General features: G+C 39.3%; 7 protein-coding genes and 1 long non-coding RNA gene across 9 annotated transcripts in view; 2 read left to right on the plus strand and 6 right to left on the minus strand.

Annotated features, from left to right (window-relative positions):
* Nucleotides 1-482, plus strand: part of LOC111441743 — a 3,117-nt gene extending 2,635 nt beyond the window's left edge. The window contains exon 3 of the long non-coding RNA XR_002710221.1: nt 355-482. This is a non-coding gene — a long non-coding RNA (uncharacterized LOC111441743). The remainder of the gene's footprint in view (nt 1-354) is intronic.
* LOC111441739 (L-type lectin-domain containing receptor kinase IV.2-like) lies at nt 273-3,405 on the minus strand. Its single transcript, XM_023078837.1, has 2 exons — nt 3,225-3,405; nt 273-2,652 (listed from the first exon to the last, which is right to left on the minus strand). The coding sequence occupies exon 2, from the start codon at nt 2,436-2,438 to the stop codon at nt 402-404; it is 2,037 nt and encodes a 678-aa protein (XP_022934605.1). The 5' UTR covers nt 2,439-2,652; nt 3,225-3,405; the 3' UTR covers nt 273-401.
* An 86-nt stretch (nt 3,406-3,491) lies between these two features.
* Nucleotides 3,492-6,143, minus strand: LOC111441738 (L-type lectin-domain containing receptor kinase S.4-like). The gene is made up of 2 exons (XM_023078836.1): nt 4,391-6,143; nt 3,492-4,300 (listed from the first exon to the last, which is right to left on the minus strand). Exons 1-2 carry the CDS (start codon nt 5,777-5,779, stop codon nt 3,638-3,640), a joined length of 2,052 nt encoding a protein of 683 aa, XP_022934604.1. The 5' UTR covers nt 5,780-6,143; the 3' UTR covers nt 3,492-3,637.
* Nucleotides 6,144-7,311: 1,168 nt separating this feature from the next.
* On the minus strand, nt 7,312-9,505 carry LOC111442198. The gene is made up of 4 exons (XM_023079492.1): nt 8,974-9,505; nt 8,239-8,629; nt 7,565-8,116; nt 7,312-7,473 (listed from the first exon to the last, which is right to left on the minus strand). The coding sequence occupies exons 1-4, from the start codon at nt 9,447-9,449 to the stop codon at nt 7,363-7,365; spliced, it is 1,530 nt and encodes a 509-aa protein (XP_022935260.1). The 5' UTR covers nt 9,450-9,505; the 3' UTR covers nt 7,312-7,362.
* Nucleotides 9,506-10,548: 1,043 nt separating this feature from the next.
* LOC111442138 lies at nt 10,549-12,413 on the minus strand. The gene is made up of 3 exons (XM_023079416.1): nt 11,643-12,413; nt 10,949-11,491; nt 10,549-10,778 (listed from the first exon to the last, which is right to left on the minus strand). The coding sequence occupies exons 1-3, from the start codon at nt 12,411-12,413 to the stop codon at nt 10,665-10,667; spliced, it is 1,428 nt and encodes a 475-aa protein (XP_022935184.1). The 3' UTR covers nt 10,549-10,664.
* Nucleotides 12,414-14,555: 2,142 nt separating this feature from the next.
* Nucleotides 14,556-15,763, minus strand: LOC111441415 (probable transcriptional regulator RABBIT EARS). Its single transcript, XM_023078399.1, has one exon. The coding sequence runs from the start codon at nt 15,576-15,578 to the stop codon at nt 14,805-14,807; it is 774 nt and encodes a 257-aa protein (XP_022934167.1). The 5' UTR covers nt 15,579-15,763; the 3' UTR covers nt 14,556-14,804.
* A 1,146-nt stretch (nt 15,764-16,909) lies between these two features.
* LOC111441431 (tropinone reductase homolog) lies at nt 16,910-18,222 on the plus strand. The gene is made up of 4 exons (XM_023078419.1): nt 16,910-17,040; nt 17,126-17,333; nt 17,409-17,625; nt 17,716-18,222. The coding sequence occupies exons 1-4, from the start codon at nt 16,967-16,969 to the stop codon at nt 17,994-17,996; spliced, it is 780 nt and encodes a 259-aa protein (XP_022934187.1). The 5' UTR covers nt 16,910-16,966; the 3' UTR covers nt 17,997-18,222.
* A 487-nt stretch (nt 18,223-18,709) lies between these two features.
* Nucleotides 18,710-22,885, minus strand: LOC111442124 (transcription factor EMB1444-like). 2 transcript variants are annotated; one of them, XM_023079402.1, is made up of 11 exons: nt 22,733-22,885; nt 22,042-22,526; nt 21,771-21,959; nt 21,307-21,400; nt 21,160-21,201; nt 20,998-21,057; nt 19,722-20,861; nt 19,524-19,628; nt 19,297-19,449; nt 19,083-19,208; nt 18,710-19,013 (listed from the first exon to the last, which is right to left on the minus strand). In XM_023079402.1, exons 2-11 carry the CDS (start codon nt 22,137-22,139, stop codon nt 18,924-18,926), a joined length of 2,097 nt encoding a protein of 698 aa, XP_022935170.1. In that variant the 5' UTR covers nt 22,140-22,526; nt 22,733-22,885; the 3' UTR covers nt 18,710-18,923. The 2 variants fall into 2 exon arrangements, with proteins under 2 accessions (XP_022935170.1, XP_022935171.1); XM_023079403.1 differs by lacking the exons at nt 22,042-22,526; nt 22,733-22,885 and adding an exon at nt 21,518-21,597 and having other exon boundaries at nt 21,771-21,877.
* Nucleotides 22,886-23,558: the final 673 nt, after the last annotated feature.

A 23,558-nucleotide genomic window follows, 5' to 3' on the forward strand; every position in this document is an offset into this window, starting at 1 on the left:
TTTTTTTTTTTTTTTTTTTTTTTAGAAAAAGTAGTTTTTATAGTATAATATTAAAAATAAAATGTAATTCCAAAAAATGTTAGAACCTGTTCTACAATGGTACCCTAAAAACAAAGGATGTTGGTACTATTTGTCATTGTTATAATCTTATGACGTGCCATGATGTTATGCTTACATTTGTGATAAATGTGTCTTACTAGTTTTTATAAAGATTGAGCCATAAGAAACTTGAATTAGTATGATTTATATTTGATTTTTGAGGTCTCAATTCGTAACCATGAGTTTCAAGAAGCTTTATTTTTATAAGTAGCACTGTACTCACAAACTGGGTACAAAATACATTGTTGATTTCAGGTACAATCGCAATCTGTTGACCAACTGTGTTGATGGATGGGTTATATTCAACGGCCACCAGACAGAAGAGACTGAGCATCGGAAGAATGGGCGAAACCCCTCACAAAGGAAGAAGTAGAATATGCGAGAGCCTTATCCAAGGAAGAGTAGGACATGGCAAGATCATCAAAACCTTCAAATCCACCGCCTGAAGTATCTATAGAAGCCATCTCTGGCATGGGAGTATCGCCTTCCAAGTACTGTACAATTTGGCGCATGCTTGGCCTCGCCATTGGGTTGGATTGAGAAGACAACAATCCAAGTTTCAGAACCATTTCCATTTCCTCTACTACATAATCTGATCCCAATTTTGGATCCTTGGCGTCGACAATGGCTCCTCTCGCCCAACATAAAAACACCCAATCCAGCAGTATTACATCTTCTGTCATTCCCCGAATCTCTATTGGCCTCTTTCCTGTTGCAACCTCCAGCAGAAATGCCCCAAAAGCATACACATCCATGTGGGTCGTCGGCCTGCCGGATCTGATGTGTTCTGGAGCCAAATATCCGAGCGTTCCCACTATGTGTGTTGTTTGAGGGTCTGTTCCATGGTCATACAGTCTCGCCAACCCAAAATCTCCCAATCTTCCGTTTAACTCACTGTCTAGCAAGACATTACTGGCTTTGACATCTCTGTGAATCACAACTTGCTCCCATTCTTCATGAAGGTAAAGCAGCCCCGAGGCCACCCCTTTGATGATTCGAAACCTCTGGCTCCAATTCAGACTAGGATTTGTTTCGCCAAACAGGTACTTATCTAAACTTCCATTCTGCATGTAATCATATACTAAAAGCAGCTCTCCTTTTCGTCTGCAGTAGCCTAAAAGCTGTACAAGGTTTCTGTGTCGAAGCCTCCCAAGACTAACAATCTCAGCCACAAATTCTTTCATTCCCTGCCTTGATTCATGAGAAATCCTCTTGACAGCGATTTCAAGTTTTGATTTTGGTAATACCCCTTTGTAGACTCGTCCAAATCCGCCAGAACCCAGAACCTCTTTCTCTTTAAATCCGTTTGTAGCCACGTATAAGTCTTTGTATTTGAACCTGTGAGGCCCATAATCAAGCTCCCAGTCCTCGAGCAACTCGGCGAACTTCCTCTTCCTTCTGACAACATGAACAATGCCTAAAATCACCAACAAAATAACCCCTCCAGAAATTAAAGGCAACCCAATTGTTAAAAACTTGGATGTTTGTTTTTTCCGAGGTAGCTTTGGCAGGTGGGAAATGTCAAGTCTTCGAGCCTGCCCGTTTAATCTGAAACTCCATCCTAAAACATAATGAGAAGTTGAAACCGAGCCAGTGGAGGATGAAAACCCGACGAACATGGAGCTGTTGTTTATGACAGATGAAAGGTCACGAGAGTAAGACAAGAGTGGAATTTGGGGTTTGGGTATGTTGATTGGCGCCAAAGTGACGTTGATTTCTTTGTGGATACCATCATATTCGACCCAAACCTGCATTGGTTGGCCACTTATAAGAGTCAAATTTCTTAAAGTCCCATTGTTCTCGGGATAAAATCCAGCAGTTGCAGCTCTCTCAGAGGTCAACCCATTTATATCTATGCCAACGTGATTCGCATCGATATCTTTCAACTCTAAATTCTGAATTGTGTCGAGCTCTACGGCAAAAATATGGTTGCTTGTGTTACCGTTGTTGCCGTCATTGAAAAGGCCAAGATGCTGACTTGGCTGAGCTCCGGGAAAAGTTCTCGTCGGAGCCACCACAAAGGCAATTCCATGGCCGCTTAGATTTGGGTATTCAGATATAATGGCAAAGACGAAAGTGGTTGAGAAGGACGAAACGCCATAAGAGGAATTGACAAAATTTACAGGATTAGTATAAAACCCATGGCCAATTCTTTGCCTGGTCTCGTTGGTCAGTTGCAGGAGGCCATTTGGGGTAACAACAGCCATCCCATCGAGTGATAGATTTGCAGATTGGAAGCCATTGAAGATGAAATTAGGACCTTCAGAAGCAGCTGAGACTACTAAGGCCACAATCAGGCACACCACAATTGAGAGCTTGAAAAACATGGTTTTTTTCATCTTTCTTCACAAGGGTCGATAAAAAATACAGGCTACAGCGATGAGGAAGTAGCAGGCCTCCATAAAAAGATGCTCATTCGGAGGTAAGCAATTTCTTTCAAACATCTTCTTAGGTTATTTTGAATTTTTGAGCTGGTAAGTTCCACGGATTCTGAATCTGTGGAGTCTTCATATCAATATAAGGCTCACCGTTGAAGAATTCCTGATCAACTAACTAAAGTAATAGAAAAATTAGACGAAGAAAGAGAAATCCACATTTTAAAAACCTTTAAATCCAATTGAATCTTATCGTTTTAGATGTACAAGTCTGTGTATCGAATATAAAATTTGTTGGAAGGTCTCCTTGATAATGAAGTAAATATTGTCAATTTGTTCAATTCAGGGTTTAAGAATAGGCATTTAAAAATGGTCCTATAAAAGATATATATTAAATTATTAGGAAGAGTAGTCTCGTATTAAGTAATTATATCTCCATTAATAAAAGGTTTTTTTAAAGAAACTAAGTGTTTTTTTTTTTATTAGTATTATTTGCTAGATAGATATAATATTAGTTATTTAACTCGGAGGTCAAATATACTAAAATATTTCAATTGCCATAAAAAAAAATTTAAAAGTTAAAATTCCAAAAATTTAGAAGTTAAAATTCCAGGAAAAATGATAAATAAATGCGTACATAATAATTTTGTGCATAAATATCGATACAAAATACTGAAATTATAACTACTCATGATTTTGTAGACTAGAAAATGGAGAAAAGGGAAATAGTTCTGAAATTAGAGAGCTTACCTTAACAGAGTCATTATTGGGCTCTCCACGACAAATTAAATCAAATCCAATCAAATTCCCCTTTCTTTTCGAACCAAAAGATGAAAAAAATTAATGGAACAAGGAGGATTTCTGGAAAATTTGAAGACTCCACTTTTGGGCGTCTGAGAGAGAGAGAGAGAGAGAGAGAGAGAGAGAGATAGAGAGAGAGGGAAATATGAGATGGGGAGCGAAGTAGAAGATTGGAGAGGAGAAAGGAGGAGGAGGAAGAAACTAAAAGTCAAACTTGGTTTACTAAGAGCCTTCTTTCTCATACATCTTAAATTAAGATGAATCATTAAAGTTATGTGTAAAAAAAGTGAAAACTCGTTAACCTTGAAAGATATTTGGGTTATGAGGATGGGAAACAAAAAACCAATCATATCTTACAACTCTCAGTCTCTGCCATTGAGAAGCGAAAGAGGAGAAGTGGAAAATGAAGCAAAACTCATATCCGTATCCATATTATTATTATCATTTCCGGTACGCGAATGCGAGCATGTTGAAGCAAACGAATTCACAAAATCATCGAACCCTTCCCCGTTCTTCCCTCCCTCCACCACTTTCGGTGCCGATATCTCCTCCGGCACTCCATTCTCCCCCTCCAAATACCGCACCACCTGCCTCATACCCGGCCGCCCCGCCGCCGAATCGTTCGAACAGAACAACCCCAATTTCAATATCATCACTGCCTCCACCGCATTGTAATCCCCTTTCAGTTTTGGATCCATTGCTTCCATTAATCTCCCTTCCCTGTAATTCTCCCACACCCAATCCACCAGCACCAGCTCCTCCGACCGAGATTTTGGGTCGATCGGTCGACGTCCGCAGGCCACTTCCAGAAGAAGTGCGCCGAAGGCGTACACATCTGAGCTAGTCGTGGCTTTCCCTGTTCTGTGTAGCTCCGGCGCCAGATATCCCAGAGTTCCCACCACCCGAGTCGTGCTCGGGTTCGCCCCGTGTTCATATAGCCGAGCCAGGCCGAAATCGCCCAGCTTTCCATTCATCTCGCTGTCGAGCAGGACATTACTGGCCTTCACATCTCTATGAATCACCACCTATGTTAAAACGACACGAATAAACGGTTTAGTTCAGCCACTTATTAGCTCTTCAAAAATTTCACACGAGTTCATTAGTGATTCAATAACCTGCTCGTAGCCTTCGTGCAAGTACAGCAAACCAGAGGCGACGCCCTTGATGATTCTGAATCTCTGTTCCCAACTCAGAACCGATTCCGGCTCGTCGAAAATGTAGCTATCCAAGCTCCCATTAGCCATAAATTCATAAACCAGAAGCAGATCCCCACGGCGGCGACACCATCCCAGCAACTGAACCAAGTTCCGGTGTCGAAGCCGGCCAATGCTAGCGATTTCCGACACAAATTCCCTCAGGCCCTGTTTCGATTCGTGAGAGATTCGCTTCACAGCCACTACGGTTTTCGATTTCCGCAAAGTCCCTTTATAAACTTTCCCAAACCCACCGCGCCCTAGAAGCTCTTTGTCCCTAAATCGTTTAGTCGCCTGCTTGAGCTCCTTGTAAGAGTACCGATGAGGGCCGATTTCAAGCTCCCAGGCCTCGATTATGTCCGCGTTTTTTATCTTCCATACGATAAAAACAGCAACGCCAATCGCAATTGCTACAATCAAAACGGCCCCAACAGAAACCCCAAATGTAAAGGCAGTGTGCTTCTTCTTCGGACCAGGAACAGAAGGCAAAGAAGAAAGATCCAGGGATTGGGCTGGTCCATTCATACTGAAACTCCATCCCAACACATAGTGAGAGCTTGCAAGAAGCCCAGTCGAGGCGGAGAACCCAACATACATAAACTCGTGAAGAATCGGAGAGAGATCTACATTAAACGACAGAATCGGCTTCTTGGGTTTAGTGGAGAACGGAGAAAGCGCCACCGTCAGGGAATTTACAGCGGAATTGTAATCGATCCAAGCTTGAATCGGCCTCCCACTTTTTAGGGTCAGGTTTTGCTTGGTGGGTCCATCATCAACGAAATAGGAAGCGGTGGTGGAGGCATTAGAGACCATATTGTTGAGATTAATTCCGACGTGGTTGTCGTTGATGTCGCCGAACTCGAAATCCTGAACGGTGTCAAACTCCACGGCGAAGAGATGGTTCGAGAAGTTTCCAACGTCAGTCGCATTGAGAAGGCCCAAATACTGACTGGGAAGTCCACGGAGGTTCTTCGACTGCGCAATGGTGAAGGCGAGGCCATGGCCGCCGAGGGTCGGGTACTCGGGGACGACGGCGATGGCAAAAGCGGTGGAGAACGAAAAAGCTTTGCCGTCGGAGGAGTTTTTGAAGCGAACAGGGGAACTGTAAAAGGCATGACCCTGTAATCGACTGGTGTCGTTCGTGAGCTTTAAGATTCCGTTCTGCTCGATCTTGGCGATGTCAGTGAGGGTTAAGTTGGCAGCAACGGCGGCGGAGTCGTGGAATCCGGCGAAGTAGAGCTGCTGAGATGCGGCGGGGCCGGCGAAAAAGAGGAAGAAGAAGAAGAAACAGAGAAAACAGAGTTGGGCCATGGGGAAATGAAAGGATTGAGATCTAGAAGGTTATGTTGTGAATGTTGAAGAAATCTGGTCGGATGGGAGGATGAGAAGCGGCATAGTGAGCGGATTTCGTTGAATTGAAGAACAGAGAAAAAAGAGAGATGAGAGAGAAAGAAGAGAGAGGAGTGATAATGACAATTGTGAAGTGGAAAAGTGAGGAAGCAGCAAAAGGAAAGGTTCATGTCAATTCACAGTTCACATGAGGAATGAAGATGACAATATGTAGCCTATTTGCCAAGTTGGCCGCTCCAAAGCTGTTTTATCATCTCCAACAGCTCAAATCTACGGCGGATAGGCATTGTCTGTTCGTTACCTGTTGTCATTAGCCTTACAATTTTTAAAACGTGTTCATTGGAGAGATGTTTCCACTCCCTCACGATAAATGTTTTGTTTTTCTCTTCAACGATATGAGATCTTACCGTATAATTGACGACAATCATTTCATTAATACGTAAGTTTTAGGATGATGCCAAAAAACAAAATCATTTTGTAAATATATAAAATTTGATTGAATAAGACACATTATTATTTTAAAAATAAACTAAACGTACGGTTTTTAGGCAACACGTTAGGTGAATTTTAGGCATTAAGGCACCATGTATCCAAAGTAACGTCTATATCATAAAATTTGTATGTATATATATATAAAGGAAATTTTGGTAATGGACCTCTCCCTATAGGAAGGGGCATTGACTATAGCAGCCAAGCTTTCATTGTCAACCTTTTTTTACATTTTGCCTTCATATTTTCAAACCTGATTCAACCCTCCTAGACTTAGGACAAGGAGGTCCAAAAATTCTTCCAAGCCCCACCCATTTCGTGAATTCAATGCTTAATTCTAATTTTAATTATTATAATTCAATTTCAAACACTTGTGTGGATGGAAAATAAAAAATAATTTTGAATGTTTAAACTTTAAGGATATCTATAAAAAAAAAAAAAAAAACATCGTTCTTCGTTTAATTCTTATGTTGTATTTAAATTCAAGTTTGGGATTTGTTGTTTAATTTAATTGAATTTAAATCAAGGCAATCAATAATAGTGGGCAGTGGCACATTAATTTATAATTATTTTTACATGCTTTTAAAATGCCATCATTCTTATTTTTGCCTTTTTCTTTTTGTTATTAAATGGATTCTTTCTCCACTTAGTTCATATTAATAATAACACTGAAAAGCAGGCAGCTAACTAATAACTACCCCTTTTATTACACATGTCGTGTTGGCCGTTGGGACATTTTAATTACCCTATTGTTCTAATTTATTATATCTACCATTAATAATTAATTATAAAATCAGAGCCCTAATAACAAAATTAAAAGCTTATAATTTATTAGATTTTCCCCTTTTATTATTTTTTTTATCTAATAGAATATATTACTAAATTAGAAAATATTGAATAAAGATGTATTATTATATACAAAATTAAAATTTTAAGATTCTACATAAAATATTTATTATTAAATTTTTTGAATTGCAATATATTTATCCACAAGCGTTGTGGATTAAAATAATTTGATGGTATGCTTAATTACCTCTTAGAGGTGTGTGGTTTTGTTATGGCGGCGTCACACTTTCAAATTGATTGCAGCCTCTAATACGAACTTGCATCAATCCATTTATTGTGTTGTTATCATGGACGACATCACAGCATTGTCTTCGTGGTGCCTGAGGAACACAAATTTAAAAAATTTATGAATATTAATCAATTATTAATTACATCATATAATATTCCAACACGCCTACCAAATTTGTTTACCTGCCTCCACAGACGGCGGTCGAACTCCGGCGCCGACACGTTGAAATACTCAACCGACAGTGCAGAGGCGTAATCCGGCTGCGTACACTCATTAGTATTATTCTCCACGTATTTCCGGTACCTGGTCAACGTCCGCCATCTGCGGCCGCCAAATCTCTCCGCCGTATCCAAGAAATAAAGAATGGGCCTTTCACACGGGTTGGAACTTACGGGTCGGGTATCGAAAGTGAAGGACTCATTGGCTTCTGTCTTCCATGTTTGGAACGTGAGAAAGGGCGTGTCCAGCTCCTTGGCTGTGGCCAGCCATGGATATAACTGAACACTGTAACCCCACGACACCGAAACGGACCAGTTACGAGCCATGTCGTAGCAGAAGCTGTGCTGAAGGGCTCGACCTGGGTCCGTTTTGTAAGCAGTGTGGAGCTTCTTGATCGAGTCGGGTCGGGTCATGGCTGGAAATATGGCCTCTAGGTAATCCAGGTGGTGGAGCGAGACCAAGGGCGCCACTGGATGTGCAGCTAATATACCATATATGCTTCCTCGAATATCCACCTGTTAATTCAACCCATTTATTGAAATAATATAAATCAACATATTTTTGGGCGTAATTAATTGAGTACAAAAATGGGCCTACTTCCCATAATTTTTTTGTCGTTTTTTGAAAAATAACGAACCTGGTGGAATCCAAGTTCTTTGGTCAACGGAACGCCGATCTGGCTGATGCAGCCCTGGATTTTCTGATCGGAGCCGTACATGTCAGCATAACGGTTGATGCAGCCGTCTAGAATTTTAACGAGCACCGCCGCGAGAGGGTAGCTAATGGCGAATCCGGCGCCGCCGTAGGCCATGGCGTAAGAATGAACTTCATCTTGTTCTACGCTCTCAGAATTACTGCCGATATAATACATTTGATTATGATCGTATTTGCCCAACAAATCGACCAAATTCTCGGTGAAGAAGACTGTATCATCGTCCCCCATCACGAACCACCTCACATTCTTCAACCCCAATTTGTAAGTCTCCTTAATTATCCTAGCCACCCGAATCGCCGACCGAAAACCGTACCTGTTAAGTATCAAATGTTGAGAATTGTTGAAGGAGAGCCTCTTATCGAATTTATAAATGGATGATCATAGGTTTATGGATTTATAAGTAAAAGAACTACCATTACTATTTTCATAAAATAAAAAACAAAATATTTAAAAACTTTCTCATTTTTTACGTGAGAATGGCCAAACAATTGAAAATGGTAAGAATATAAATAAATAAATTATTAAATAACTCCAATTTGTTTAAATTTGAACTTATTTTTTATTTTAAGTTGTGTTGTAAGGTCAAATGTTTCCATCTCTATCCTCGTCCAATCAAGTTAGAAATAGTGATTAATTGAATATTAATTTAGATGGTACCAGCAAGTGTAGTTGAATTGGGAGGTGTCGTCGGAGATACGGTAGGGCGGAGAGGATTGTGGCCAGGGAAATTCAGGCTTCTCTTCAAGCCAAACAAACCCACGAGTGACATTCTTGTTCCACCACAGCTCGCAGTAATGGCGTCGCTCGTTCCACGTCTTGACAGAGCCACCAATGCCGAACACAAGATGGGAAATGTTCGTCGGTTGTTCTCCGGCACCGAAAGCCTTCACTTCCCGGTGGTTTGAGATTCGGAGTGCACCGTAACAGCCGTGACAACGGGGGATTTTGTCGTATAAGGTGAGGTAAATGAAGAGAGAAAAAGAGGCTACGATGGAGATGACAAGAAAGGTTCTAACGAAAAGAGCGAAGACATCAGCTGGCCGGAACACCATAAATTTGAAAGCTTTTAATGAATTCTGAGTGGACATTCTGTTCATTCCTTTGAATTCAGAATGAAAAGACAAGAAATTCATTAAAAGGGACAGAATTTTGGGGATAATGGGTATGAAATTGTAACGTGACTGCGCGTTCTGTTCATGTTCGTGGCACGTTCATATAGAAAAAGGTTTGATTTTTTTTCTTTTTCTATAATGTATTTAAAAAAATGAATGCGTTGCCAGAAAAATTAAATTGCTTCGTCTTTGTCTAGATGGTAAATGACTTTTTAATATGGTAATATATCCTCCAAATTTGTTTTACCAAAAATTAAAATTTGTAATTTTGTTCTAAGTTTCCATAAAAACAATTCTTTTCCATGTTCTACTTGAATTATGTGATTATTTTATTTTGTTTTTAAAAATAAAATTTTTGAGAGCATTCCTAAATAGAAAGTTTCAGATACTAAATTAAGAATCTAACCGCCTAAATCCACCGAATATTATTCTCAATTTTAGTCCATTAGGTGTCACTGTCATCTCATGGTTTTAAAATGCTCGGGAAGGTTTTCACACTTTTTATAAGGAATACTTCGTTCCCCTCTCCATCTGACGTGGGATCTCATAATCCACCCCCTACGGGTCTAGCATCTTCGCTGGCATACTGTTCAGTTTCTGGCTCTAATACCATTTATAATAGTCCAATCTCACAATCCACTCATATTGGGGGCTCAACCTCCTCGATGGCACACCACACTATGTCTAGCTCTAATACCATTTGTAAGATCTCACAAAGGGTGGAAACTCTCCTTGGTGGACGTGTTTTAAAATCGTGAGGCTGACGATGATATGTAACGAGCCGAAATTGATAATATTTGCTAGTGGTAGGCTTGGATTGTTACAAATGATATCATAGTCATACACCAAGCAGTGTGCCAACGAGGATCCTGGCCCACAAAGGGGTGAATTGCGTGATCTCATATTAGTTAGAGAGGGAAACGAAGCATTCCTTATAAGAATGCTTGGATTGTTAAAACGAAGCATTTCTTTTAAAATCTTGAAAGATAGTCTAAAAAAGACAATATTTACTAGCAGTACACTTAAGACTCTTATGTCCTACAGAATTTTTTACTATATCTTTTGTTCGACATTAGAACTATATTAAATATGATTAGGATTCACATTATTACAAACAAAATTAATACAAGTGGAAAATCTTATGGATTATAGGTAATGATTTATTAGATAAGTGGTGGGTGATAATAAGATGAGATTCAATAGCCATTAATACATAGTTGGACTGGGTCGTAGCCCCTACCATTGGGGAGGGGTCACCGTCTCAAAGGGATTGCAGCCTCTCGTCCATACATTCACCACATTATCCATACTCGTACCATTCACCACTTGGCAACATTGTCTACGTGGGGCCTGCCAATACAATATATATATATATATTCAAACTTAGATTATTTGGTAATAAACTATATACTAAAATGAATTCAGCTATATTCCAATTAAAACATGAATTTATATTAATATTTTTAGATAGTTTAGAGTTATTTTATATTAATATCTTGACTCCCTAGTCTTTCCCTTACCTTAATCCAGTGGGAAGCGCTGAAAGGTCCGAAAGTCACCACGCGGAAACGCTCCACTTTCTGGGCTAATTGGAATTCGTCTCTGCCACACTCTTTTTCCCAAACGTCCAATTGCCTCTTGTAACTGGTTACCGTCCGGTTCGGGGATTCCGCCAGGTCCAAGAAGAACAGAATCGGCATCTGGCAAGGGTCCGACTGGACCGGGCGGGTGTTGAAAGTGAACGGGCCGTCGCTCCAGCTCTTCCACGTCTCAAAAGTCTGAAAACTCTTCTCCAAGTCTTTGGGTGTGGCGAGCCATGGGTAGAGCTGGACGGTGTAGCCCCATGAGACCGAAATGGACCAATTACGGGCCGGGTCGTAACAGAAGCTTTGCTGAAGGGTCCGACCAGGGTCGAGGTTGTAGGCTGTTTTTAAAGCCTTTAAGGCGTCGATTTGGATCATGGTTGGAAAAATGGGTGGAAGGTAGTCCACGTGGTGGAGTGATACCAATGGAGCCACTGGGTGCGCTGCCAATAACCCATATTGGCTTCCTCTAATATCCACCTGGAAATCGTTGCATTCATTTTATATTTTTCTAAATTTCCCCAAACAAGACTTGTATCTTAAATCTATTTAAAATTTGACTAATTCAAAATTGGAAAATATAATGAATTTAAAAAAATATATAAATTATATGGACAGAGAAAAGACTCACTTGGTGGAAGCCAGACTCTTTAGTCAAGGGGACACCAATTTCGGTAACGCAGGCCTGGACTTTCTGGTCTCCACCGTAGAGACTGGCGTACCGATCAAGACAACCGTCCAAAATCCTCACCAGCTCCACCGCCAGTGCATAACTAATCGCATATCCGCCGCCGCCGTAAGCCGTGCCATACAAATGGATGACGTTTTGCTCGACGCTCTCGGAGTTAGAGCCGATGTAATACATCTGATTGTGATCATATTTACCCAAAACAGTCACCAAATTCTCCACAAAGAAAACGGTGTCGTCGTCGCCCATCACAAACCACCGCACGTTCTCCACTCCCAATTCGAAGCTCTCCTTCACGATCCTGGCCAGCCTTACTGCCGACCTGGACCCATACCAGCAGGTGTAGCTGAATTCCGACGTGTCCGCTGAAACTCTATACGGAGGAGACGTGGCTGGCCACGTGGCGTTGGGCTTCTCGTCCACCCAGACGAACCCACGGGTGACGTTAGGCATCCACCAGAGCTCGCAGTAGCTTTGACGCTTTTTCCATGTCTTGGTGGACCCCGCTATGCCAAATAGAAGGTGGGATACGTTCGTCGGTGGTTGCGATTGCGATGACTCGACGGCGATTATTTTCCGGCGGTGGCAGTTGGTACAGTTGGGTGGTTTCTGGTTGAAGGAAAAGAGGAGGGAAAGGAATGCTATGGAGCACAAAACAAGTGAGATTTTGAAGAATTTACCAGATTTTACTGAATTCTGACTCCGAACCTTCATCGTGTCTTCCAAAAATGAAATAATTGCCTTCCTATTTGTAATTTATTATTTATTATTATTGGGCCCTTATGTCTAAGGATAGCTATTGGGCCGTAAATTAGCTTAAAGGCCCAATAATTACCATTAGACGTAAGAGCTTCATCCAATTACAAAGCAGCTGTCCATTTTTAGAGGCCTTTAAGCAAACTATTGGGCCGTAAATTCTTTTATGGGCCTTTCAGAGTTGAAACTCTAGCCCATGACCCATAAGTTTTGACGGTCGAATTTTGGTTCAATTTAAAGGGAAATTTCATATATACCCTTATCATTATAAGTATTTAAAAAATATCCTTTAGATGAAGCGTAATGTGGTGAAGTCCAAGATAAAACTATTATCTATTTCATAGATATTAAATTCATGAACCAAATCTTGAAGACAATTCATAACAATATCCTCTACTTATTGATTTAGGTTGAGTTGTAAAGTTGTAAGTAAAAGGATGGATAATACATAGTATAGAGGATTGAAATGATTAGGAATATAGCAGGTATCATGAATGATGATTCCATGTATAGTAAAATATAGTTTGGAATAAATTATATAGCCATTGAGGACAGAAAAGAGACAGGAAAGTTGGAATGATGTTATGTCGTATTCCCATGATATATTGGAACACAAAAGGAGTAAGAAACGACATGAAAGGCCCATGTGCTCCACTGCTCCTCAGCTCTCTCTCTTTCTCTCTTTTCATATCCATTAATAATACCTTACAAACCCTAAAACCATTCACATTCTCTCCTCCATCCTTCTGTATTCCCTCTTTAGCAAATATTTCCCGCTGTCTCTGCTTGGCTGTGCACAGAAACAAAAGAGACCCCCGTCGTCAAGTCAAGGGCCCTCCAGGGAGCCATTAACGCATCCCTTCAATCCCTTCCCTTTAATGGTCATAGCAATGCAAATTTGTTGTTTTGTTTCGATGTGGGTTTTGAGAAATCTAAACCCTTTTCAGTTCTCAATTTCTGCTGTCCCCTTTTTAATGCATTGTTCCATCACCCTTCTCTCCTTTTGACAAACCAACATGCTGTTATTAATACCCATCAATTTCCCCCCTTTCTGTCCTCCACCATTTCCTACCCGCCCCCTGCTCTTGTACTCTTTCTTTTATTCCTTCACAATATCATAACTACGTTCATTCCTTTACAATATCAAGTACGTACGGCTCAATATTTGGATTTACTACTTTTTCATCATTTTTTATTTTTTATTTTTTATTTTTTATTTTTTATTTTTAATTACAGATTCATACTTGTGAGCTTTTACCTGGGGTTGTATTATTTGAGATTTATTTTCTAAAGCAAGTCATTTTTGTTGTTGAAATTCATTCATGGATACTAATTTACCCTAGATGCTAAAAAAGACATGACATGGTTGAGAGTTTATGCTTGTGAATCATCCAAATTCATCACATCTAGGGTTTAGGTTAGTGGGATCTCATCTACGGCTCAGATCTTTTCATTTTTGTTTGGGTTTACCCTTCTTGGATCAAGATTTTCTTTTTTCTTTTTAGGATATCATCCATTCTAATACCATATTAGATAATACACCAGGCTTGCTTGATTGCAATATTAGTTGACAATGAGAAGAGTAACTCGTGTAGGTTAGAAAGATTGTGAGGCATCGAGAGACAAAGGTGCTTGCACACTTCGTTTTCAATCCTTTAGTTAGGGTTTACGTTACAATTCCCTACGTCTTGTGTGAAGTTAGCAATAATGTGAGCCTTATCTAATTAGTTCAGCTTTCAACAAATCCAGGCCAATGAACGAGTTAGATAGCTAGTTGGTGTTTTTTTTTTTCCTCGTTATTTCCTCTCCAATGAAAATTATTTGCTTTCTTTGATGGAATTCGTGATACTTAATCATGGTTGGAGTCATTTTTAGGATTTAGGATAAGTTTATGAACTCTAATACCACATTAGATAATACACGAACTAGCTTCTAACTCAAAATCAATTCAGCCCATATATTTTAACCTCATGAACAAAGATTGTGGTGGTAACCTAATAGAAAGGAGAAAAGTGGCATGCAGATAATTATTAATTTATCTCAGTATTTACCCTGCAAAGTTGAATTCTCATACAAGATGTGCATTTTGATCCTGAATAATAATATAAGAAGGATCGAATTCTCATATGTTTTGAGTGAAGTTAGAGATGATTGTATTGAATCTTTCCTGATTTGTTTATTGTTACAATGGTCTAAAAGATTCATTCCAAATCTTTGTTACACATACTGAAAAATTAAGAGGTTCACTAGCTCAAACCAAGAATAATTCAAACAAACACAAACCCAGATGAGAAATTCAATCATGGAATTTGCTCACTAAGCTTTGAGAAAATGGGATTTTGATTTTACTCAAACCCCACCAAGCCTGAGTTCAAGATCCAAATCATGGAAGGGGCTAGAGCTAACTCCAATTACCTCTGATTCAATAGGATCACCACGACGACGACGATGGTGATGATTCTCTACCGAATTATTTGACTTCACATACAATTGTATCGACGACGTTTCATCGTCCGTCTTCCTCTTCTTGCAACTGGTATCCGTCCCCGCTTCCTCCCGACCACCGTCATCGTCAAACAAACCCGATGCTGGCCAAGGTGGTCCGAAACTGAAATTCAACCCGTCGTCCAAAATCCCTATTCCAACGTGATCATTGTCTCTAACCCTAGAGCAAGAATTTGTCAAATTCTCATCTTTCCCCGCCTTTGAAGTTAGTCGGTTCGGGGGCGGTGGATGGACCAAATAGGGTTTAGGAGTAGGAAGATGATAAGAAAAAGTAGAAGAAGAAGGGGATTGGAAGGGGAAGGAATTAGTGAAAGGGTTGTGATTGGGAGTATTTGGGGATTGCTTCAGTCTAGCCCTATCTCGTCTGTGGACGTTCATGTGGCCGCCCAAGGCTTGAGCTGAACGGAACTCTCTTCTACAAAAGGAGCAAGAATAAGAGCGCGGCGGCCAAACGCAGCCTCCGAGGCCGCCAGCAGCATCTTCAGCAAAAGCTTGCTCTTCCCATGAGAAGGGGTCCTCATATCCAAAGGGGGTTTTGGTTTTGGTTTTGGAAGATTGAGAATCCACAGAATCATCACAATCATGTGTTTGTCTCTCCTCTTGTTGCTTCCTCCACATCCAATACAATCTGTGGGTTTACAACTCAGAAACCGGTTCAGAATTTGGAATCCAAGAAAAAGGGTTTGGTATTAAAGATCATAAATAAATAAATAAATAAATAAATAAATAAATAAATAAATGGGAATCTTTCAGATAGAGAGAGAAAGAGACGAGATGGGATAGCTACACAACAACTACAAAATGGCTCACAAAAACACTGCGACCTCATCTCTTGGTGCAGGCTAATTATATGAAACCAATTTCTTTTTATTTTCTTTTCTTTATTTTCTTGCTTCATTTCGTTAAATACCAAAATTGTTCGCAAGAATTTCTTTTTTTTTTTAATGCTTTTTAATGAATTTCATGATGTAATATTTTTTGTTTCACTAACATTTGGTAAGTATAAATAAAATATAATTAATTAGCTTTATTAATCCAACATTATGAAATTGAATAAGTGAAGTATAAGGAGTGTTAGACGAACACGACTCTCCACAATGGTATGATATTGCCCACCTTCAACATAAGCTCTCATGACTTTGCTTTGGGCTTCCCCAAAAGTACCAATAGAGAGGTTTTTTTTGTGTTGGGTTTTTGGCAATTTTCAAAATGAGTAGAAACACAGGTCCTTATACAAACTATAAGGTATGGAGAATTCTTGCTTTAATTGGACCAACAAAATATGAACCATTATGTTTCCTACATTTACTCATATATTAATTAGCATCCAATATTTGGTTTTAAATCACTGAATTGCAACGTAATGGTTTTCTTAACACAAAATCAACCTTCACAATTATCTTAAATACTTAAATAGTTAGTCATTTGAAATTAATCATTTTTTTTTCTAATTCAATAAGATCTTGAATTATAGATTATTTAATGATAATTTGTGAAAAAAAAAATATCTTAAATAATTAATTATACATATTATATTTATAAAAAAAAAAAAAACAAATCAAATATAATCAAAGATCTTGAATTAAGAACGCGTTATGCACTGTATGGGCTTTTTAGGATCTTTGAGGCCCAGCCCAAAAAAGTAAATCGAGCCGTGGATTGTGGGCTTTTTAGGATCTTCGAGGCCCAGCCCAAAAACCGACCACAGGGGGATAGAAGCCCATAACATGGGAAAATATGTTTTTTTTTTCATTTAATATTTTTAAAAATAAATACATCAAAGTCGAAAAAGAAAAAAAAAAACATCAAATGATATAAAATAAGAGATTTGACATGCAACTAGCATGTCGCCATGGACAGTAAGATTTGAACAACACACTCATATAGTACCCTCGTGGAAGGAAGAAGGAGGACGACATAAATTGTGAGAATCTTTATCTCTCCATATTTTAATATTATCTTTTCAATCTCTTCAAATATTCATTTCATTCTTCAATTCGGTGCAGATGAATTCCCCGATTCAAAGATGGTCTCTCAATGGCTTCACCGCCCTCGTCACCGGCGGAACCCGAGGCATTGGGTCGGCCTCTAATCATTATCAATCCCACTTCTCATATCATTCATCTATTTATGTTCTTACTTGTTTTGTTTTATTTTGTTTTCAGATACGCCATAGTTGAAGAGCTTGCTTCACTTGGGGCTGCCGTACACACCTGTTCGCGTAACCAAACAGAGCTGGACCAAAGGGTAAAAGAATGGGAGCGAAAGGGGTTCGAAGTCAGTGGCTCTGTTTGTGATCTCTCTTCAAGATCTCAGCGACAGCAGCTCATTACCACTGTCTCTTCCATCTTCAATGGAAAGCTCAACATTCTCGTAATTCTCTCTCTCATTTATTTTCTTTACAAACCCAAAATGCTCTAATTCTGAAAATGGGTGGTTGGTTTTAAGGTGAACAACGCAGGGGCGGTAACACTGAAATCAGCAGCAGAGCACACAACCGAAGATTACAATAATATAATGAGCACCAATTTTGAGGCCCCTTATCATCTCTCCCAAATTTCGTATCCATTTTTGAAGGCGTCTGGTTATGGAAGTATTGTTTTTGTGTCGTCCGTTGCAGGAGTCGTCGCTTTACCAAAAATATCAATCTATGCGGCATCTAAAGGTATGGGGTTAGATAAATCTGTGGGTAATGAATGATTGGAAGATTCAAGATTGTTCTTTGACGGTTTGTGGGTTTGTACTTCGATTGCAGGGGCGATTAACCAAATCACGAAGAACTTGGCGTGCGAATGGGCAAAGGATAATATTCGTATCAACACTGTGGCTCCGTGGGCCGTGAAGACTACAATTTCTAGGCCGGATGCGGCGGTTGTGGAGGAATATAGTCGGCTGCTGGAGCTGACGCCGGCGGGTCGAATTGGAGAGGCGAATGAGATATCTTCAGTGGTGGCGTTTCTGTGCCTTCCTGCGGCTTCTTACGTGACTGGGCAGGTCATTTGTGTGGATGGTGGGTACACAGCCGGTGGGGGCTAGACTTTAGTATGGGCTGTGCATTTGTGTGGTGTAATGTAGCAATGTTTCAGTTTATGTGTATCATTGAAAGTGGTCAAACCCAGAAAGTAAAACGTTAAACAGTAGGCACAGTGTCTCAGTCTGAAAGAAAATAAAATGTATAATGTCGGCCATGTGATGTGACAAGGTCCTCCTTTGGGCTTTCATTTTCTATTTTAAGTTTTGGACAAAAGATGAATTAATATCATATCCTCCTCGATGGTTGAATTGAAACCCAAAGCGCGTGGTCGCCTTAAGGCGGTGGTTCAGTAACTTAAAACTCCATATCTTACGTCCAAACCCAACAACGCATCAGCCATTGCCAACGGCTGACACCAAAGATGCCCTCTCAAGGGGCTCCTAAACTGGAGCATACCAATAGACACAGTGAACAAATGATATTCATATCATTTTAGTAATCACGACACTCCATATTGGTATGATATTATCTGTATCATGTCCAATTAAAGTACACCATAAAGCCTCTCCTAATACTTCAGATCTCTCAAACAACCTCTCCTTAGTCAAGACTCAACTTCTTATCTAGAATCCTTTTTGTTCGACGGATTCTATTGGAGGGATCGATGGCCAAGACATCTACTTATTCACCGATCTCAAGAATAAAAATCTTGTTAATCTCAAATATAACAACTTACTAAAAAGACTCAAAAACTTGAATCAGCAAAGAAAAAGAATGTCATAAAGGTGAATCTAATATTTATAAGATTAGTATATACAGATTTCAGTTGCATGCAAATAAATGTATGCGTGCATGTTTCCAGTCTTTTGGGTTTGATCAAATTCTGCAGGGCGACTATACATTACAAGGAAAACGTTACTTAATGAACAACAAATGTTTCACTCTCTATCAACTTCACCATCATATCTACTTGACATGGAGGATGTGGCTCAGATCCTGCATGACATGGGATTCCTTTGGCGCTGGAGAAGATGCATCAGAGGCCAGAAAACATCCATTCTATGAAACCCCCTTGGAGCCTGTTAGAAAGTTCAACAAAAACGTTAACTTTACGTTCGCCAATTTGAATAGAACTATAAACTCCATACCTCCACAACGAAATGAGCCCAAGAGTTGTTTGAATGGCGTTCGACCACACCCTTCAATATTGTTAATTCCAAATTTCGGATTATTTGAGCGATCTCTAAGAACAGTTCCGTGTCATTGCATAGCATCTACAGGGTGTTGATATTGATAAATAGTATTAAAACACGCGCTAGCAGCTTCTGAGAAAAAGACATTTAAAAGGAAATCAACAAAAACCTTTATAAGCATGTGTCCATGGTATTCTAGATCCTCTACAACTATGGGGCAAACTTGGAGCTCACTCCCAATATCAAACGCCCGGGTCCAACTTGTCCCATTTGATTGAAAGCACTCATTCTCAAGATCAGTGCAATACTCAGAATCAAAACCCTATAAAAGCATTTCAAGGCATTCAAGTAGTATACTAAATTCTAAGGCTAAAAGACATTTATTCTTATATATACCTCTTCTTGCTGGGCTAGTTGCTTCAGTTTCTCAGCTTGGTCAGTTACCCGTTGTAAGTATAGCATGTGCTTTATGGTTTTCTCTAAGAGACCGTCAATGCTGCACTGTTTTCCATTAGACAAAAAGGAAAACTTAGGGAAAAGAAGCAAACAAAACTCAAATTGACACACCGCGGCAGTTCTTAAGAGTACACCTACCTTAGCACCATTTGGGACCATTTGCCTCAACTCTTTGATACGATCCTGGATCAATTGTCTATCCCTTGGCCTTTGTCTTGTCTTAGAAGTAACTTTGATCTCAGGGCTACAATTGAAACGTTTCATCCCTTTCCTACGTCGAGTGACGTCACGATCATTTTCTTCCAGCTCGTTGATGACTGTAGAGTTCGAGGTCGACAAACTAGTTAAAGTTTTCCTGCCTATTTCAGTCGCCGTGGATTCAGGAAAGATCCATAGGGCTGGATCATCCCTTACCATTGCACTTGATTCAGATTCACATGTTTTAGCAGAAAGACTCGAATTTCTTACGACCGGGGCAATTCTGCCATTGATTGTGTTGTTTGAAAATGTATCGACTGAATTAGGAAATGCAGGCATCATAGCTTCCAGGAGAAGCTCAATATCACCTTCCTTGAAATCTCTACTGCACAACAAACTTGAGGTTGTATCGTTGATTGTGCTAGATAAATCATATGAGAAATCAGTAGTATGTTTCTGTGCAAAAAATGCTGGTCCAAATGCTTTCTGTAGTTCACAGTCATCAGGAAAGCTAAATAAACTATCTGCAGTGCCATATTCTTTCTTGGTCACAAGATTTTGTCCTGATTGCTGTTCAACTACATTGTCCACAGGATAAGAGTTAACAATTCGAGGTGTACTCTCAATTAATCCAGTCTCATCGTTTCTCAACCGACTGCAAGGGGGTAACAGTGATTCCAGTGAAAATAAATCAGAAAACTCCAGTTCACTAGCTTTAATAGATTGATAAAGTGGAGCAAATGACGCTTCCATATTAATCCTTAGCATGTCACCTTCACCGTGAAGAGTTTCCAGCCTAATTCTTCTAGTTACAGTCAGTTCATCTTGAATGGTTACAGACGGATTAAGAGTTGGCACTGGTGGCTTAATATTCTCAATAGCCCCGTGATTTTGAGCTTCCATCATATAAGTGGTAAAGTTCGCTTGCTCATCCAAGCTCTCAAAGGGACTAGGCACAACTGACGCACAGAGAGACCAAGCACCCTTGTGTGGAGCAATACTTGTAGCATTTCCATCAATGAAGTTAATAGCACTGAATCTGTCTTTAATAGAAGCAACCACCGATAGATTTTCGGTAACCTGAGATTCAATTAAGCAGGGAGGAATCAAATTGTTGTTTAAAGTACTGTACCCGAGGAGCCTTAAACAATCAATAGACTTGACATTTAAAAGAACGGAACTTTTGACACACACCGAAGTTCAGAAAAATACACACCATTTGCAATGAGCCAAGCTGCAACACTCCAAAAGGGAGAACGGGCACCAATAGAATAGTCTGCAAATGAACACAGGATCTTTAAGTTGAAAGCAATAACACGTGCTTTATGTCAAATGCACCTAAGGGTACCAACATGAGGTGATATCAAAACTATACTACCTTAATACCAGATGCATATTGAATTAGCCATTCAGTAGGACCCTGAAGCAAAGACACGATAAATTATGTTAATGCCCCATTTTTGGAAAACTAAAATAGATATTAGTTACGTTCTTATATGGAAACCAAAGTGAAATCCGCACACACCTCGTAAATGGAAGCAGAGGTTAAATAGCTGGTAAAAATATTTTCAAGGAAAACCCAACTATGATTTCCAGAATTTGCCACGCTTCCCACAGTCCTGATGTAAGGTTCGAATAAGATAAAAATTAGGCACGTAGACTAAGATATTTGAAAGAACAGTACATCTAAAGCACTGTTCACTCACTAAAATAATTCTAAGAAATATTTAGGTTACAAGGACTGATGGTAATGGATCCACAACTGCAAACTAAAGTCCATGGTAGCATGAGATGATAGCCATGGCAACAATGGAATCTCCATCAAGTCCTCAAAAACCTTCATTTTAAGATTCAGCAAGGAAAAATCCAAACATAGGCCAAAATTAGCTAGTAAAGTAAACATTTGCAAAGTTTCAGACATATCAACTTTCGTTGGAAAAGCCAAGCACACAAGATTCGAGCTGAAAGTGACAATAAATAGGAGTTTACCCCTCTCCCAATGCATATTGACGGCAAAACATATCAGCCACTGCTGGATCAACTGAACAATTTCCAGAATCACCATAGTATGACGAAACATGTTCATCCCTGTCTTTAATCATTCCATAATCTGTTGTGCGTCCCATATGATTTTCCAATTCTGAATAATTGCAATACCCATCTTCCCAAGTCAATACCCTGATGATAATCAAAGTTCAAAAGTTAAACAGACTGACTATGGAATTAAGCCATAAACATATAGATATATCAACAATCTTACGTTGAACTATGATACTTAATCTTCCAAAACACAGCATAAATCCATTGTGAATTGCTGCAAAGACTTCTCAACAGCTGGTTGAGAGCCGAAGTCTCCATCCTTCGCTTGAGCGCTTACTCTTCCAGAGCACACAAATATGCAGAACAAATTCGAAACTAACGAAATATAGATTGACCAGAAGAAAAAAAACCTCCACTAGCTGCCGCTATATGAACTTCGACCCGCCTGTTTTATTCTTAAACCCGCTCTTCGTTTAATTGGTGGCCCAGTTGAAGCTAATAGCCATAATCCCATCGCTGAAGAAAACCCCCCGCTCCCCTCTATTCTTGGCACTATCAAATATTACCGACTCTAATACAGTTAAAATCTACAGGAAGCAGACAAAGGCTCAGTTTCATTCACAATTTGGAATTCACTCTTCATCAGCAATGAGAAGGAAAATGAAGCAGATCCAACGGACAGAAGAATTCTCAACTTGTGGCGATCTGGGAGGATGAAAAAACAGATGATCAGATTATTCGCCAAAAGAATTGCGTAGTTTTCAGTAGAACACAACAATGGCCCTCAGAGTTCGTCATTATGACCGAGTTCAACACATACGCTTGAAATACAGAAGAATTCTCTACTTTTTATTAGCCTCCCGTTTTCTGGGAAACCAATCAACAGTTCAGAGAGAGAGAGAGAGAGTTACCGGTTTGATGAAAGTTTAGCTTCAGAATCAGACAATTCGAGTGTGTTCAAACTCGGTAGATTCCATGGCCTGTCTCTTTCTTTTTCTTTGTGCAGAGAAAAATAGCAAACAGTTCGCATGAGAAAATGGAGCGGCTGAGTGCTATATTGGCCTTTTCCATTTCACGCGCAATCACCTTTTTATATACACCAACCTCCGCCACCGGTCACCAGTCACCAGTCGCCGCCTGGTCCACTCTGTATCCGGATTCTAATCTCCTATAAATTTTTACTTTTAGCAACTTCTCGAGTCCGGATAGACTTCTAATGCAATTTTTTTTTTACCATCATGACCTTTACAACAGTAATTCTTATCCGTTGCTGCTATGTTAAGAGCTTCATTATTTTTCACTTTAATATTTCTATTAATTTCCAACTTTTTAAAAGTTATATCTTCTTTTTAGATTTTTTTCTTCATCTCTCATAACACTTTCAGTTTTAATTTTTTCAATTCACAAATTAATTTTATTTACTGAATTATATAAACAAAATGAAATTGTTTCTAAAAATAAATTTGATAGATTAGAAGTCTACTTTTCAGATTATTATTATGTTTTGGGGTCATATTTATATTTATTCAAAGTTTGTGCCTACATCATTGCAAATAAATACAATCATCCAACAAACATAAAAGATAATATTTTGCAGTAAACTCACTTTTAAAAATATTATTATTATTATTATTATAAAAAATAGTATCATATAGCTTTTCCTTGCCGCCTTCACCTAACTATCTTTACGTCATTTCATTAATAAAATAATTTATATTTAATTTTTTAAATAGAAAA

Source organism: Cucurbita moschata, unplaced genomic scaffold (assembly GCF_002738365.1).
Source record: "Cucurbita moschata cultivar Rifu unplaced genomic scaffold, Cmos_1.0 Cmo_Scf00004, whole genome shotgun sequence".
NCBI classification, from domain to species: domain Eukaryota; kingdom Viridiplantae; phylum Streptophyta; class Magnoliopsida; order Cucurbitales; family Cucurbitaceae; genus Cucurbita; species Cucurbita moschata.